The sequence below is a fragment of the Microtus oregoni genome, unplaced genomic scaffold (genome assembly GCF_018167655.1).
Source record: "Microtus oregoni isolate MIOR12 unplaced genomic scaffold, Mior012 000005F_ref0000423, whole genome shotgun sequence".
Classification (NCBI taxonomy): domain Eukaryota; kingdom Metazoa; phylum Chordata; class Mammalia; order Rodentia; family Cricetidae; genus Microtus; species Microtus oregoni.
Window position 1 is genome coordinate 39,235,135 of NW_024543064.1, and position 16,767 is coordinate 39,251,901.

A 16,767-nucleotide genomic window follows, 5' to 3' on the forward strand; every position below is an offset into this window, starting at 1 on the left:
GTAGCAGATTCAAACACGCATGAACTAAAACTTCTAAAACTATGAGTCAAAAAAAAGCTTTCTTCCTTATTTAAAAAGAAATAAAAAAAAGAGGCAGGGTGACAGTGACACACACCTTTAATCTCAGCTCCCAGTAAGCAAAGGCAGGTGGATCTCTTTGAGTTTGCGGCTAGCCTGGTCTACAGAGTGAGATCCAGGACAGCCAGAGCTACATAGAAAAACACTGTCTCAAAAAATTGTTTTTAAAAAAGGAGGAGGTGAAGGGGAAGGAAGGAGGAGGGTAGATTATGGAAGACTACAAAAGCTAGGCTAAGGAACTCAGAATTTCAAAATCTCTTCTATTTTATATACAGAAATGAATCCATAAATATGTGAACTTTTGTGGTAGTCTGTATGTAATTTCTTAGATTTGTTTCCTGGTTTTGCAATAATTTTGCAGATAATCTGACAGGACCAACACCAGCAGCTGTCCTATTGAGAAGAAGAAAACCATTTGGTCAGCTCTATAATCTCCAGGTAGCTGTGGAGATGGATACAGCCTTAAACTGCTGTAGAACTAAGAGCAAGTTAGGCTCTGCCAGGGTTAGCTGTTTGACTGTGGCAAGTCAATCATATTTTCCAGCAGTATTTGGTGAGTACCTAAATATCTAAAGCCCTACCTTAGACACTTGACTACCCTGTAAATACTCAATTTCTTCTTCTGACAAAAAGATAAATTCTTCCTTTCTAGGACTAAGAATATTAAACTTTAAAGAGCCAAGAGTGAATTTTTACTGCATAAGTTATGAGGAAGCATATTATAACATTGGAAATAGAACACCTGAGAGACACTTGGGTTTTAAAACCTCAGTGACAGCATAACACCAACAAAAAGACCTACGGTGCTGTTGTAGCGATTGCTGTTCTGGATGGGACTGGAGGGGTCACCCAGTAAGTGAAGTACTTTCTGCATAATGAAGACCTGACTCATGCCCCAAGCACCCCGGTCTAAGGTGGCCTACGGCTGTACCTTCAGCACTAGAAGGGCAGGGTACAGACAGGGATACCCCAGAGGGTACTTGAGCAGCCAACCTTATCACAGCGAGCTCTAGTTCTGTGTGCAAGACTATCTCAAAAGGGCAAGGTGAGGAGCAACAAAGGAAAACTCCCCAAAATCAGCCTCTGGCCTCTACACATAGGTGAAAGCACCCACACACCACACACACCCTGCCTCTCACCATGAAACATATTTGTATACTGAACCTAACACTACCTGTAGAGATAGCCCAGCCCCTTAGAGGGCGTGTTCCTCTCGGGCTAATGTTTACATATAAATCTGGCGAGCGTGAGCCCCGCCGCTCTTTCTCTTTTTTTTTTTTTTTGTATCTCCTGCTCATCTCTGGATCCCTGGTGTTGTAAGCTATCCCTTCAATAAAATTTGCTGTTTCATATTAAGCAGCCTGGTTATTACGCCGCTTACAACTACCCAGAATCATAGTTGGAGATTTTTTGGGGGGAGGGGGGTCATTTATAAAAAGTCTTATTTCAGCTTGATCTACCATATTAATGATCCTAAGAAAAATAATGTCGGGGGCTGGAGAGATGGCTCAGAGGTTAAGAGCATCGCCTGCTCTTCCAAAGGTCCTGAGTTCAATTCCCAGCAACCACATGGTGGCTCACAACCATCTGTAATGAGGTCTGGTGCCCTCTTCTGGCTTTCAGGCATACATGCAGACAGAATATTGTATACATAATAAATAAATATAAATATATATATATATATATATTAAAAAAAAGAAAAATAATGTCTACTGATGGCAACATCCTCCATTTCAGACTAAGTACTATAACATATGAAGTATTAAGAATTTCATATCAACTATATGAAATTATTATAATCACTTCCATGTCACACAGGAAACTGACACTACTTGCTCAATGTCACATACACAAAAATGTGGCATTTTCTCAGGTCTAACTATAGAGATTACAGTCATGATCTGCCTTTTGGGCATGAAGAAAGAGAACCCAGTATGACCATATTTCTGCCTTCACTGAGTTTGTGGACAAGTAGGCAGACAAACATATTTTCACATAAGGTATCATGTACTACAAATGTAATACTGATTTTCCTATAGCATTCGGTACAGAAACACTTTTAAAATACTTAAACTGGATGGTGTATACCTTTAATCCCAGGACTCAGGAGGCAGAGGCACAGGGATCCCTAAATTCAAGGCCAGCGTGGTCTACAGAGTGAGTTCCAGGACAGCAGGGAAGAAAAACACTGTCTTAAAAACAAAAACAAAAAAACTTAAATTGACCATAGAGGCTTTCAACAGAAGCTAACATATGAACTAAGTATGTTTTGTATTTGGAGAGGTTTTTAGGTTTTTGTTTTGTTTGTTTGTCTGTTTTAAAACAGGGTGGAAAAGTTGTAAAGAATGTATTGTCAGGTTTAAATAATCTGAAAGTGTTACCTGAGCAAAACTCTTTAACTGATAAATCTAGCAAAATAAGTTGGAACCTCAGTCACTGGATCTAGGAATAATTATCCCCTTACCAGTGTCTTGTAATAGGTAGATGAGTCAGTTATAATTAGGTCTATGAAGACTCTAGCAGTCTCTCTTTAAGATACCAAGTTATTCACTTCAACTATGGACCATTAAATTCTAAGGAAGATTGTCAACCAAAACGAACAGTATAAAATAATGCAATGGTTTTAAGTAGTATGTTTTCTCTTCAATTTAAAAGGTAAAAGCAAATAGGTAAACTTTAATTTTATTTAAAAATATTTTATGTACGGTCCCAGAAGATACCATGCAAGAAAGCCAAGAAACTTCAACCCTACACAAAGAACTACAGGCAACTTAGGAATGTCGGAGCAAAAAAAGAGCACACTAATTGGTCATCCAATATATAAATACAAGCTGCATTATACAGGATGAGCAGGGGTTTAGGGAAAATTTATATGCACACTCACACGCTCACTCTCACAGAAAGGGGCAGGGGGACAAGGCAGGTTTTATTTAGGAATACTTATGTGCATACAACCACATATATGTAATAATAATAAAAGGGGGGCCAAGAATTTGAAAGAATGCAAAAAGGAGTATATGGAGGGTTTGGGGGGAGGAAAGGTTGGGAGAAATAACTAATTATATTATAATCTTAAAAATAAAAGGAATTATTTTAAAATATAATCAATTTATGAGGGGAATGTATGTACCATGACACATACATCCAGTTCAGAAAACAATCTGAAGAAATGGGCTCTTTCCTTCCACCATGAGGGTCCAGGGAGTAAACTCCGGTCCTCAATCAAGCTCTCTGCCTACTAAGCTATCTCACTAGCCTCCCAACAGGCAGACTTTTCAAGAACAGTACAAACGTGAGCTCAATGAAAGAAATGAAATCATATATTCTCTGTTTATTGTGTTTCCCCATTTTGATTTTTCTTTAAGTTGGGCTATCTGTACTTATCAACAAAGACAGGTTTTGATTTTTACAACTAAAACTATTAGTCTCTTTGCTCTAGCTGACAGACTAAAACTGCTTACCATGTAGTCAGAACGGTCAGTATCTGTCTGAGGTAGTGACTGTTTCCAAAGATCAAAACAGTAAAACTAAATGAGAGCTAATCATATTAAACACCTAATAGGCAACATAATAAACATGTTTATATATATCCTATTATAATTACTTAATTCATTAATTAACTTTCCTTTAAGAGCCAGCATCACTACATTGTCTGGGTTTAGCTCAAAACTCCTAGGCTCAAGTGATCCCCCTGCCTCAGCCTATCTAATAGTTGGGGTTAAAGGAACAAGTAACTGCACCCAACTACTTTAATACTCGGGAGAAGAGAGTAGTGTATAAGAGGAAACTCTACAAACATGGTAACCAATTCCCCCCAAAGTCTCAGTGTTATAACTAAGCATCAGTATCTAAGCTAGTAATATAGGTGTCAAAACAATTTTGCCAAAATCTATTTACTCTTCTTGGTTCACAACTCTCCAGCTTCTTCTTTCAATAAAATATTATTTCTAGAATGAGCTCATTCCAACATAATTACACTGCACAAGACAGAAAGTTACCTTAAAATAACTGCCTTTTAATGAAGGCTAATATCATGTTAATACATTGACTTAATTTAAACATTGTTACACTCTTCTTCACTTTTTTCAAGAAGAAAATCATGTAAAAATAAATTTTAGTACACAAACCCCTATAATAAATGTATAAAATGCTCTAATACAGGCATTTTATACAGGTAAACATAGAATGCCATGTATTATTGGTAATTACTAATAAAACTAAAATTGGCAAAAAAATGAATGAATGAATGAATGAACTGATGATAGTCCTTACTGATAAGTTCAAGGATACTTAATCATAAATAGTGATTTTTTTTTCAAGGTTAACTAAAGGGTGCATTTTAATATAAAAACATTTGAGGGTGAGATGTTTCTGCAGATAAAGGCACTTGCTTTGACAATTCTGAATCTGATTCCTCATGTCCCAAACCACTGAAAAGAAAAGCAACTCCTGAAAGTGGTCCTCCAACCACCACATGAGTGAGCTAGGTTAAACATGCACAGACGGGTATACAAAAGTGATTCTGTTTCCATCCCCTTTAAAAGAACCACCATTTAATCACCAGAAAGCTACAAAGCAGTTATTAATTGATAAAGAATAGAAAAGAATGACTTCTTTCCTACCAATTAGTAACAGTGTCATGTCTCAAGTTGCCATTAGTAGGCACCATGTCGTCAATCAAGAATAGTATCAGTCATCCAAGGATCCTCCAGTAATTCCTTCAGTCCAGAATCCCCTCTGAAAGTCTTCAGTATGCAAAGTTATTCAGTTATTCTAAATCATAGCCTGCCTATAGAGTGTGAAAAGATCTAGAGAAAAACACTTGCCGTTTTAAGTTATAAATCCACCAAAATCAAATTAGAAAAGATAATTTCACTTCAGGGCTTTTAGAATTAAATGTTCATGTCCTCCCCCAACATTCAGGTTGAAACTTTAACTCTAGTATGATAAATAGTATCTGACATAATTACATTTAGATGAAGCTATGAGGGTACCATGATTGGACTAGCATTCTCACAAGGTAACTAAGAAAGTAGAGCTCTATTTCTTTTCTATCATTAAGACATTGCAAGAAGACAGTCAAGCCAAGATGAAGCCCTCACTAGGAAGTGAGTCTGTTGGTGTCTTCATCTTGGACTTCTCCCAACCTCCATGAGGACAAAAAGTATATGTTCGTGTTTAAGTCACCTAGTGAGTCACATTCTGTGACAACAACCCAGTTGATAAGGTGAAGTCTTCACAGTTTCTGTATCAAGTTTAACCATATTATCAGTGCTTATGTAATATTGTAGCCCCTATTTTTCCAACCAAATGTACTCAGGGAAAAAATGCAATAAACTTTTAATCAGTTTACATGAAAATTCGGAGTTTGTTGCCATTTCTGCTTAAAATATTATATGTCTAACAACATCTCTACACTGATAGTAGGAAAAGTATACTTTGTACATTAGTTGTATATGTTATTAGGATTAAGTATTGATACCAATACAGACACTGAAGGTTCTGTTGTGTAAACAGGGTATATCTTTTCTTGAGCTGGATATTTAAATACATATACACAGGCAGACATATGTGTATGTGTGTATATAAAAGCATTGTATCCATTTACATTAAATTTTGTTTTTAAACATGATCTAATGACTGAATCAGGAACAGTAACTTATCTAATTTACCATGAATTTTTATAATACAATATTTATCATTTTAGAGAAATATAATTTGTATCTTTCTAAACATTAAGATTTTTCTTTTGTCTTTTTAATATTTTGTGATCTACAATTATTTCTTTTCATTTGAGATACATCAGATTTTGAATTAAAAAGACAAACACATGGTAATTTAAATTTCCATTCTAAACTTAAGAGTCATATGAGCTCTTGTCAACAAAAGACCAAATTTACTAATTATGGATTATTTACACTAAAACAAAATAAGAAATCAATATGTAAATGTAATGTTTGTTGTAGCTAATGCAGCCAGCAATGACAGATTAGGTTCAAATAGCAATCAGTTTGAAAATCTGGCACATATGTAAATGAGCTAAGGCCTTGATGTTTACATATGATTGTATTTCATTGAGGATTTTAAAATTGTCTTGGGAAGAGCATAAAAAATAAAATGTTAATCTTTCCACTATAAATATGACTTGAGCTATTATCATAACCAAAACTAGGTTTTGCTTCTGTCCAGCTAAACTAACATGATACTAACAATTCTGAGCCGAAGATGACATCATTCTTAATTAGCACTCTGCTACAGTTGTTAACATCTCAAAGACACCATGCTATCATCACCACAAGCTATGCAACAATCTCAAAATCATGTTTAATAGAGCTTGGCCTCTTAGTCTACAGCTACTTTTAATTGCTTTCTTTGCCGGCAATTAAATACGTCTAGATAAACAAACATTTCATTTTACATAATTCCTAATAACATTTTTCAAGATAATTTCAAAGTCCAGATAGCCTTATGCCTATAATTACTATTTATCAATACAGTAATATATTGGGTTCAACAAAATGTCTCAATCAAAATATATAAGATTAATCAAAACATGGTAATTAGTGGTGATATTGATATACTGTGATCTACACCAAGGACAAAATAGCAAAATTGTATAACCATAATTCCATTAGTTAAGGAAAAACATAAAGAAAAAATCATATTTGCAATGTATTGATTTTCTTGCTTTGTGAATCAGTAAGCAACACTCTGAATGTCCGTTAAATAAGTTCCCGCCACAAAGACTTTAGAGCTGCAGCTCTTTTTCAAAGTGTGATGCTAACAAGCAAATCTCAGTAGTCACCAACCTATCAATAGGCAGTAAACTGTCTAAATGGATTTGGTACATCACTCCAATTAGATGTGCTGGGATCACCATTGATGCTTTAATTGGGAACAAGTTTCTTTCTCATCCAGAATGTCAACTGCTGAAAATGACCACTTTTAAAGGACTTCTTATCAAAAATATTTACCAATCCAATACTTTAAAATATTACTTTAAAAAGTCTAATAATAATGGTAATTAAAATTAAACTTATGTACTTAAAATACTGGTTATATCGATTTATTCCTAAGGAATGGCAAGCTATTTTAAAAATCATATCAAATCATGCATTATTCTGACTGTAACACTAGTTTTTTAAAATATTTCTTAAAACATCATTTGTGAAAGCAAAGGTCGAGGAATGTGATCAATATGACTGATTCTTTGAAACTGGCATTTTGGTTTATTTTCTTAACAATTTCATATGCATTTGATTGAGTTGTTCAAATCTATAGATTATAAAATCAGTAAATAAATCTGACAGATAATTATAAATATCTTTCTTTACTATTTTGCCAAAATTTGATGAATTGAACACACAGTCCACAATCAATATATATTCTTGGAAAATTGTTCCTCCATGTATCTGCCTTAAAATGAGGCTAAAGTATTATTAACAGTTTTAAACTACATTCTTTTAGGTAATATTAGCCTGGAAAACTTAAGACATATTTTCCTCCTCCTTTATTTTCTATTTTCTCTGCTACTACCTTAAAACAATTTTTGAAGATCCAAATTTAAAATTTCTGTTTTAGTTTTTTGGTTTGTTGTTGCTGTTTTGTTGCTATGAAGTCTTCCATCTCTGCTTCTAAGACATGAACTAAAAAGACTGAGGGCATACACTACCACACCTGGCCAAGAAATCTGTTTTTAGTAAAGAAATTTAATTCTATCTTATTTATAGATGTTGTTAATATACTTGATTTGTTTGGTCACTGAATGTTGTTTTCTTCTACTGCTGTTTTCCTATACTTTTTAAATTTCTAGCTACTGAATTAAGTTTGTTTTTCTTAGATAAATTTAGGTTACTTTCTTGAGTGTTTACCACCATCAGTTATATTGATACCTAGGCTTATACTTTTTAAATATGGACTAAAGATAATCGGAAAGTCTACGGCCTTTTTTAAAGAAGCAACTACACATATCATATCTCTGTCCTTACCTCACCTTTTTTTTTTTTTCTTTTTTTGGTTTTTCGAGACTGGGTTTCTCTGTGGCTTTTTGGAGCCTGTTCTGGAACTAGCTCTGTAGATCAGCCTTACCTCACCTTTCACGTCAGGTTCCTCGGGGAAAAATGTGGGTAAAATCTACTCCTGGTTTACTGTAATGATTTAAGAAAAATAATGTGTGCAAAGGGCTTGGCAGAAAAGCCATCCTCCATGAATGACAATTAAATCACTTATCAAATATTTTCTTGATATCATTATTCTCCTTTAAATAATATATATTCTTATTCATCTTCGAGCTTTCTTTCAGTATTTTTTATGTCTTGGACTTTGTCATTGCTACAACTATTAAGATCTAGAACTCAGAACTAGTCTCTACCTTTCCTACTGCTTCTAACTCTGCCAGCTACCTTCATTTCAATACTTTATCCTACACTTCAATCCTGTCTCCCTACTCAGAACTGACCCTTGGAATTACCCTTAGAATTCATATGCAGAAGGTCTAAACTCCAATTTGATGCTATCTGAAATACGGTCTTAAAGAGGTAATTCAGGTCATAAAGTTGAAGCCTTAATCCAATGTGACTGGTGTTTTTATAAGAAAGAAAAAAACTGTTCGATCACGTTTTCTTTCCCTTTCAAGCAGGGATACTATGAGAAGTTGGCAATCTACAGGTCAGGAAAATGCCTTCATCACACACTGACCTGGCCTGCATTTCTATCTTGAACTACAAGTCTGGAGACCTAAAATTGTGTCGTTAAGCTGCCCAATGTATGCTATTCTGTTACAAATGCTCCTGCAGTCTAACATTCTCACACCCCTATGGCCACCAGGATTTGTTTGTTTTACTTGTTCCCATTGCTCCTATTTACTGCCCTGTTCTCCTATTTCAAGTAATTCTGTCTCTTACACCTACTTCCCTTTAGAATCAAATTTTCTGTGAAGTTATTTTATTTCATTTCTTATTCTTTAAAATGTACTAAAATTCAATACTTAGTTCTATTCCTCAACCAAATTAACAAAGTCAATTACTTAAATTCCCAACTGAACGACCTTTTAGCAATCATCCTGCTAGCTAGTCCAGGCCTCCTCATTTCATATTGTTTTCATTGAGACAACACAGCTCTCCCAGGAAAACGATGAGTCAGTTCTAAACATCTTACTCTGCACTAAGAAGACACGCTGGGTACAAGCTTATAAAGAGAAATTTCTAAGCTATAGAAAGAATCTTTTAAAAATGGAAAGGTTGAAAGCAGATGCTAAGAGAAAGTAATGTAAGAAATTTCTGAGAAAAACTCTCAAGAATCTCAACAATGAGGGGCAGGGAAAAACACCACAAAGGAGACTGGATGGAACAGTCTGGATTTTAGGGTTAGGACAAGTAATGAAAGATAATTATCAGGAAAGGAAAGATATTTTTAAAGGCCCAATATCTTTAATGAATAGGTTAAAAGCTCACTGGGAATAGAGCTTGTCTTTTATCTACTAATTAATAAAAACACAATGATGAACTAAATCATTCCTATAATAATATAATAACATTTCCCCTTTTCTAATTTTATTATAAATTATGATTTGATTTGAAATTGTGCCACAGGTATAATGCTTCATTCATTCAATTCATTACTGAATTCTAAAAAAAGGTTAAAATGTTTCTTAATTATTACAAAGATTTGAGCAACATCTTCACTCTTAATTTCATCTTGAAATTTTGTTTTCTAAAAAAACCAACCTTACATTAAAATAATTCTTAAGTCAATTATAGATATGATGTAATTTATGTTATAATTTTTGGTACCGGAAAAGAAACTGTCCATACAAAGATGCAATTACCAGGCACCCCCTAGTGGCAGTAAAATCAAGACAGGAAAATAAAACATGGAGGTAGAATTTTCTTTATAATTCTGAGCAAAACTTAAAGAAAATCATTTGCCATTTAAAACATGTTACTTTATATCTGCTTTAATAAATAACTTACAATATGTCATTGAGAGAAAAATTTAAAGTTTTTGATAAAATTGAATAAGTATCTATAAAAATGAGCCCTGACCTTTTAGAAGATCTCACTTAAATGTATATTAGTATAACTTTTTCAATGCCACGAGTTTCTAAATATGTCCCTCATACTACATCATTTGTCTTTCTTTGAAAAATTCTCATTGTTCCTACCCATGAAACAACATCATTGAAAATTGGTAAAAATCAACAGGCCAACTAATAAACAGTTTCATTCCCCAATAAGCACGGCATTTCAGCAATACTGTAGGCCTAGGGAATGAATCAGTGATGAGAGGTCAGCTACATGGCAAAGAAGATAATTTCCATGAACCCAGCATGATATTCTGATGTCAATAAAATCAGTAGATGAACATAAAGTCTGTGAAACTCCAAAGTCAGCGTGAAACTAGTTTTGAGGTAATATAAAGACTCAGAAAAACCATTATTTTTTCACTAGTACAATCAGTATATGCAGGCCATTTGCTTCATTTAATACTGCTAAATTTAATTTGCAACTAAATACTGTATTATGTATACACACATAATATAAATACTGTAAATACATGTATTGAGTTTCAATTAAAAGCAACAATGAATCTACCTTAAGTAAAGAAAGAGTTCTTTGAGAACCTAAGTAGGTGTTTTTCTAGCTTTATCCTGTAGAAGTTACTGTATTTTCTTCAAACTTTGGCAATAACAGACTGGGGTTGTATTTATTCTTTCTCTTCCCTCTAATCTTTCTCCTTCAATCAAAGAAGGGCCGTTTTTGCTCTCTTCCCTCCACCCCCTTAAGTGCTCACGAGGAACTCAGAACCCTGAATACAGTAGGTAGTACTGAGCAATAGCTCTACTCTGTTTTGATTATTTTTAATATGCAGGCATTTTCCAATAGATTTTTTTTTGAAAGAGGATTCTACTAGTAAGTCAAATAAATGAATAATCTAAACCAAATAATATGGAAACTGATACACTTGGTAGTCAGTTAAAGCTTCCATAAAATTTTTATTTATTATACTTTACACAACATATAAAAAATTTCCCATCCAATTTTTCCTTTCAGATTTCCAAGAAAAGCAAATCCCTTACCCAGCATGACTAGACGATGAAGGTGGTGGCAGGTCTGGTGTAAGGACATAAAGACTGTTGTTTTTTGGCAAGTGTAATGATTTTAAGACCGTCTGAAATAGAAAAAAAGAAAACAAAAATAAATGTTGAATTTGTACATTATTAATTTTTATAATTTTTGAATATTTGACAACTTTAAGGTTGGTTTCTCATCTTTTGGTAATTTCCTAAATATAACAATAGAGCAGCTAAATCCAAACCATCTTGTTTCTGCTGTTTTTATGGCAAATAAATACAAATCTGAGCATTAAGACAATACAAACTTCTAGCTCATTGGAGATGCTTAAAGATAAGAGCACAATTAAGAGTCGTTAATTTCTCCACCAACGTGTAATCATGTTATAGCAAAAATTAGTAAAGCAGGTTTTCAGAAAATTTTAAGACCTAGAAAAAAATTATAGAAAGCACCTCAAACCAAGGATCTTTAAGGGTGAGGAGCTGTAGCCTAAGAGGTTGTGTAACCTGGATGTGGACTCCAATAAGAGTTACCTAGAATCACTTCATTCTGACTCTAAAGATCTTCTTTTTTAAAACGATCTGTTGAGTCACACGTATATACAAACTTTTAAATTTCACTATCACAAAACTCATACATTTCAGCCGCACAATCTGAAGTTAAACACTTGCTAACATGCTTTCTGGTAGATATACTCACTAGGGTATTCGTTCCACATCATGCACCCAGGGCATGCTCTTCATTCACAGAATCTTACTGCATTACACCTCTGAGCCGGACCACCCTAATCATAAGAGTGGCTAGAATAACCTAGGAGTTCTGACTGGGAAGGGGTATGAGGGAGCAAAGCTTTAGTAGGATTAAAGTAATCTATATAGTTAAAAATTAGAAGGTGATAGCTTTTTTTGTCTTGGGGTTTAACTAAAGATATGGCAAGAAGCAGGGATGAAGAATATAAGTTAGGGGAGCTTTGCAATTTTAAACTGGATAGCCAAGAGTCTGTTCATTGAACATAGAGTTGAAGGTAACAAGGTAACAAAAATATATAGAGAAAGACCACTTCAGACAAAAACAGCCACTATAAATGTTTAAAAATGTAATTTTAAAGTTAAAAAAGATGGCAGAAATAATGAAGACAAGAGTTGGAGGATTGTTGGGAATTATAATATAAAAAGAGATGAATTAAAAAGTGAGAACTTTTAAGCAAAAAACAAACAACAGAAACTTGAAATTCAGATGAAAGCTTCTGCCATTGTTAGTAAAATGTTAAGAGCATGGAGAGACAGTAAGGCAAAGAATAGTGAAAGAGTTTTGTAGGCAAAGGTCCAAGTAACTATGTGACCAAAGAAAGGGCAGCTTACAAGGTGCTGAGATTAATAAGAAGATTTGAAGACTGCTCAACAGTTAAGTGTGCTTGCTGTTCTTGCAGAGAACCATTTTGGTTCTCAATAGCTTGGCCAGGCTGTTCACAACCATCTTTAACTACAGCTCCTGGGATCCAACACCCTCTTTTGGAGGCAGCTATACCCACAAATGCATATACAAATACATTTACAAATGCATACACATAAGCAAAAAATAAATCTTTTAAAAAAATGTCTAAATCTAATGAAATTAAATTGAAGACAGAGTAATTATAAGTCAGAAGTTAACAATCACAAGGAAATAGGGACGATAACTTCAGTAAGTTATCAAAGGTGATATAACCTTTTGACATAAATTCAAAGCTAAATAAATTCTGATAGGAAAGACTGATAATGACCTAGAAGTACAAATCGAGATATAAATATATTTTATAATTTATTTCAATTGTATGAGGACTGCCAAAATAAAACTAACACTAAGAAGACTACAAAGGAACAAACTTCTTGAAGAAGATGGCTGTCACTCAGTGGAAGACAGTAAAGGAAATGTACATGGAAGAATTTAATAAAAGTAAATTTACTAATGATGGATTAGTTCCACAGCACATAGTATAAAGCCTTGTAGCACTGTAGAGGAAGGAGAAACAAGACAGGTTTTAGATATACAGTCTATAAAGATTCAAGAGGAGTGATTTGGAAATCTCAAACACCTTACAATGATTGGTATAAACAGGTGAAGGGTAGCAAAGTCAATCCTGGCAGAGTCAAAACAGGTAATAATGGCAAGGTTCTAAGGGTTAAGAAGCGAGGAGTGCTTAAGGAATCCTTAGATAAGGATTCCTTAATTCTGCAGATGGAGAAAAAGACACCTGGAGAAAGGTGATCTTACCCAAGCAGGCCACTGGAAGAACTTTTAACTGCTCCTTGAGAGGGCCCATCTTACTAAGTGCACTCTTAAATAAAAATAAATACCCTAATTATTTACATTAGAATGACATTTCTGTTTTATTTTACTTCTCTGCCCTTCCTTCCTCTTTATGTTGTCTATTACCTGTACAGTTAACTTAACAACCTAGTAATGGGTTATGGAGCATGGTTTAAAAAGCCACAATACATAATCACCTACCAGGACACATATTTTATGTCAAATATGTAACACCTTTTTGAAATTGATGTGTTCTCTCAATAATTCTAGCATGCAAACAAAGTGCATACATCTATACACAGGAGAGTTACCTTCATCTTTTATCCTATTACTTTGTGGACTACAGAAAAATACTCTTAGCACTCAATCAAATCATGGTCATACTTTATCTATATTCTACTCTATGATTCTCCATTAAATCTTTCCCATCAAAACATTCATGGCATGATTAAATAAAATGACCCTTTTCTTTAGGCCATTATTCATGCACTAATCCATGAACCTTTATTTGATACTGATATATCAAGAATTCTATAAACACTGGTGATAGAACAGATATGGCCCCTCTTCTTATAATGTTATGGTGGAGAATCATAGGACAAGAACCAAATGAGAAATGTTTGTTACAGAACTAGTATAAAGCTAAAACTCAAAAGATAGAAAATAATCATTTAAAAAAATATTTGGAGGTAATAATGATTCCAAAGAATTAGATGTTATCTGTCAAGGATTGGGTCAATAAAGCTCAATCCTAATTTAAAAAAAAAAAAAGATTTCAAAATGAGCTATAGCATAGAAAGTGAGGGTAAGAAAACTCAGGAGGTACTGTAAAACTGAGAAAAGGATAATACTATGTTTCAACAAAAGAGCAATATAATTTATGTTTGTAAAAGATGGTTATGGCTGCTAAGCAGGGAATGGAACTAGAAGTATCCACAAAAAGGAGCTAAGAAGCTGGGAGGTAGTGGTGCACACCTTTAATCCCAGCACTCAGGAGGCAGAGGCAGGCGGATCTCTGTGAGTTTGACAACATCCTAGTCTACAAGAGTAGTTCCAGGAAAGGCTCCAAAGCTACAGAGAAACCCTGGGGTGGGGTGGGGGGGCTAATAGTGAAGTTCTAGTCCATGTAGAGATAATGACAGTCTGGATTAGTCAATTGTAACAAAAATACTGAAAAGTAGCCTTAGTTGAGATATATTTTAGAAGTATAACCAATAAAATTTACAAAAGTATCCTTTGTGCTATTCTGTGAAGTGCTGTGAGATAAAGAAAAGTCTCATGGCCACAATTTCTGCTTTACTATTAGCTACACAAAGTTGCCATTTATTGAGAAAAACTGGTGAAAAAACAACATAGGAGATAATTAGGGGTTCTCATTAAAGCATGTTTGTTTAAGATGCCAATAAAATATGGAAGACCAGAGTAGGATATGGTGATTGCACATCCATAATCCCAGCAGGTGAGAAGGGGGAACATACATTATGTGGTAAATTGTCAGGTGTTGAGCTCATTTAAGAGGCTGGCTCGGTAAGCAGGGCTGTCTTTCACCATTTCAAACCCAAGCAGAAATGTCTCAAAGCATCTTTCAATGTCTGAGAATAGGCTGCTCCTCTAACACTGTTAGGAAGAGAAGAAAATAGCAAAACAGACCAAGAGTAAAAATATTTTATCCCTGAAAACAGCTAGAAGGCAAAACATTTCCAACAGATGCTACTATTATTTATCCGTGGCATCAAAATGCCTACAATGAAGAAGAGTAGCATAAAGCTCACCTCTGGAAAGCTCAGTCGGGTAGAAAGAGCTCAACTGTGAGTGAGCTTCAGATGACTGCCTCAGCTTCCCTGATCAATTTTTGCTAGATGTTTTAAGCAATCAATTTGATGATGTTATCTCTAAAAGTTACTTATTTGTTCTTTTACTTGTAAGTCTCACCTAGGGGACACGCTGGATGGAGAACTCCAGCTGGCTACCTTAAAAGGGCTTCCCAATCCCATTCCCACTGGATGTTTTGAGTACCCAATTTGATAATGTTTTGCTTTCTATCTATCATTTGCTATTTATTCTTTTACTTTGGTTTGCTATGAACTGTAATACAGTCACTCATGCAAACTGAAAATATGCTACTGTAATCATTCTCCAGACTGTATACAACAGAAGTGAAGACAGAAAGATTCAAAGTACAAAGACAGCTTTAGCAGCTTAGTGAGTCTGAGACCAGCCTGAGCTACATGAGATCGTGTCTCAAATAACCAAGAAGCAAAGAAAGAAAAGAAAAGGGAAAGGAGGAAGAGAAAGAGGAATGAAAAGAAGATATGCAAATACAAGAGTTAATTGTCAACTTTGTTTAATTCTCACATGTTTTGTGACAATTCATTGAGGTGTGGTATGGAAATGTATATTTGGAAGCAATCAAAAAATTAATGGCTTGAGAATAATAGGAATCCCACATAGTAGAATATATAAATAAGTAACTGGAAGTATTGTGTCTTCCCAAAAAACTGTCCAGATACTAGAATGTCTTAAGAATATTTTCAAAATGACCTCCTTCTTTTAACAAATTAGTGAAAATGGACGTAGTATTATCTTATTAATACAGGTTTCTCAATTTAAAAACAAACTGTAAAAATGACTTCATTCTTGATGTTTATTTCTATCAAGGTTGTTGAATTACTCATCCGTACCTTTTCAGAACCCTGGGTATCAGAACAGACAAGAGTCAGGAGTGAATAGAGCTTCCTTAGCATTACAACAGCCCTGGGTTCCAACCGGAGGACTACACAGCACCAAGAAGCAACAAACTAAGGACATGGGATAAACCTAGCTGTTTTTATATGGGATGTGACTTAAAATAGCTTTTAAATTTTATGATTGGGAATAAATCAAAAGAACATTTCATGACATGAAATTTCATATTGTAGGAATGTTCTTGCTCTTTGGGAATAGAGCAGAGTAGTAGTAACAGAGGCAAGATAAAACCTAAATATTTATTATTTTATTAATTTTATATATACTATTCTTATTATTATATTAATATTTAATATTATTAACTGACTATACTGAAGAGGCTTGCTGACCCCTAATATTAACTGTAACATCATACAGTATCATCGTTAACTATATCAAAACTTAAAGTTCTTGCCTATCCTTGCCTATCTGGAATTCTAATAAATGTCTCAATGAAACACAGGACCAACTCAGTAAATCAATTCTAATAATATATATACAAATATATATATATATGTATATATATAATTTATTAGCACAACTGACCACAAAACATTCATAAAATAATGAACCAAAGGATTTTATTTATGCCTGGCTAAGCAAT

General features: G+C 34.2%; 1 protein-coding gene across 1 annotated transcript in view; it reads right to left on the reverse strand.

Annotated features, from left to right (window-relative positions):
• Faf1 (Fas associated factor 1) overlaps positions 1 to 16,767 on the reverse strand; it is a 298,559-nt gene that overhangs the window by 198,959 nt on the left and 82,833 nt on the right. Inside the window, exon 6 of the mRNA XM_041652128.1 lies at positions 11,156 to 11,247. Within this exon, the coding sequence (XP_041508062.1) occupies positions 11,156 to 11,247 (92 nt within the window). The remainder of the gene's footprint in view (positions 1 to 11,155; positions 11,248 to 16,767) is intronic.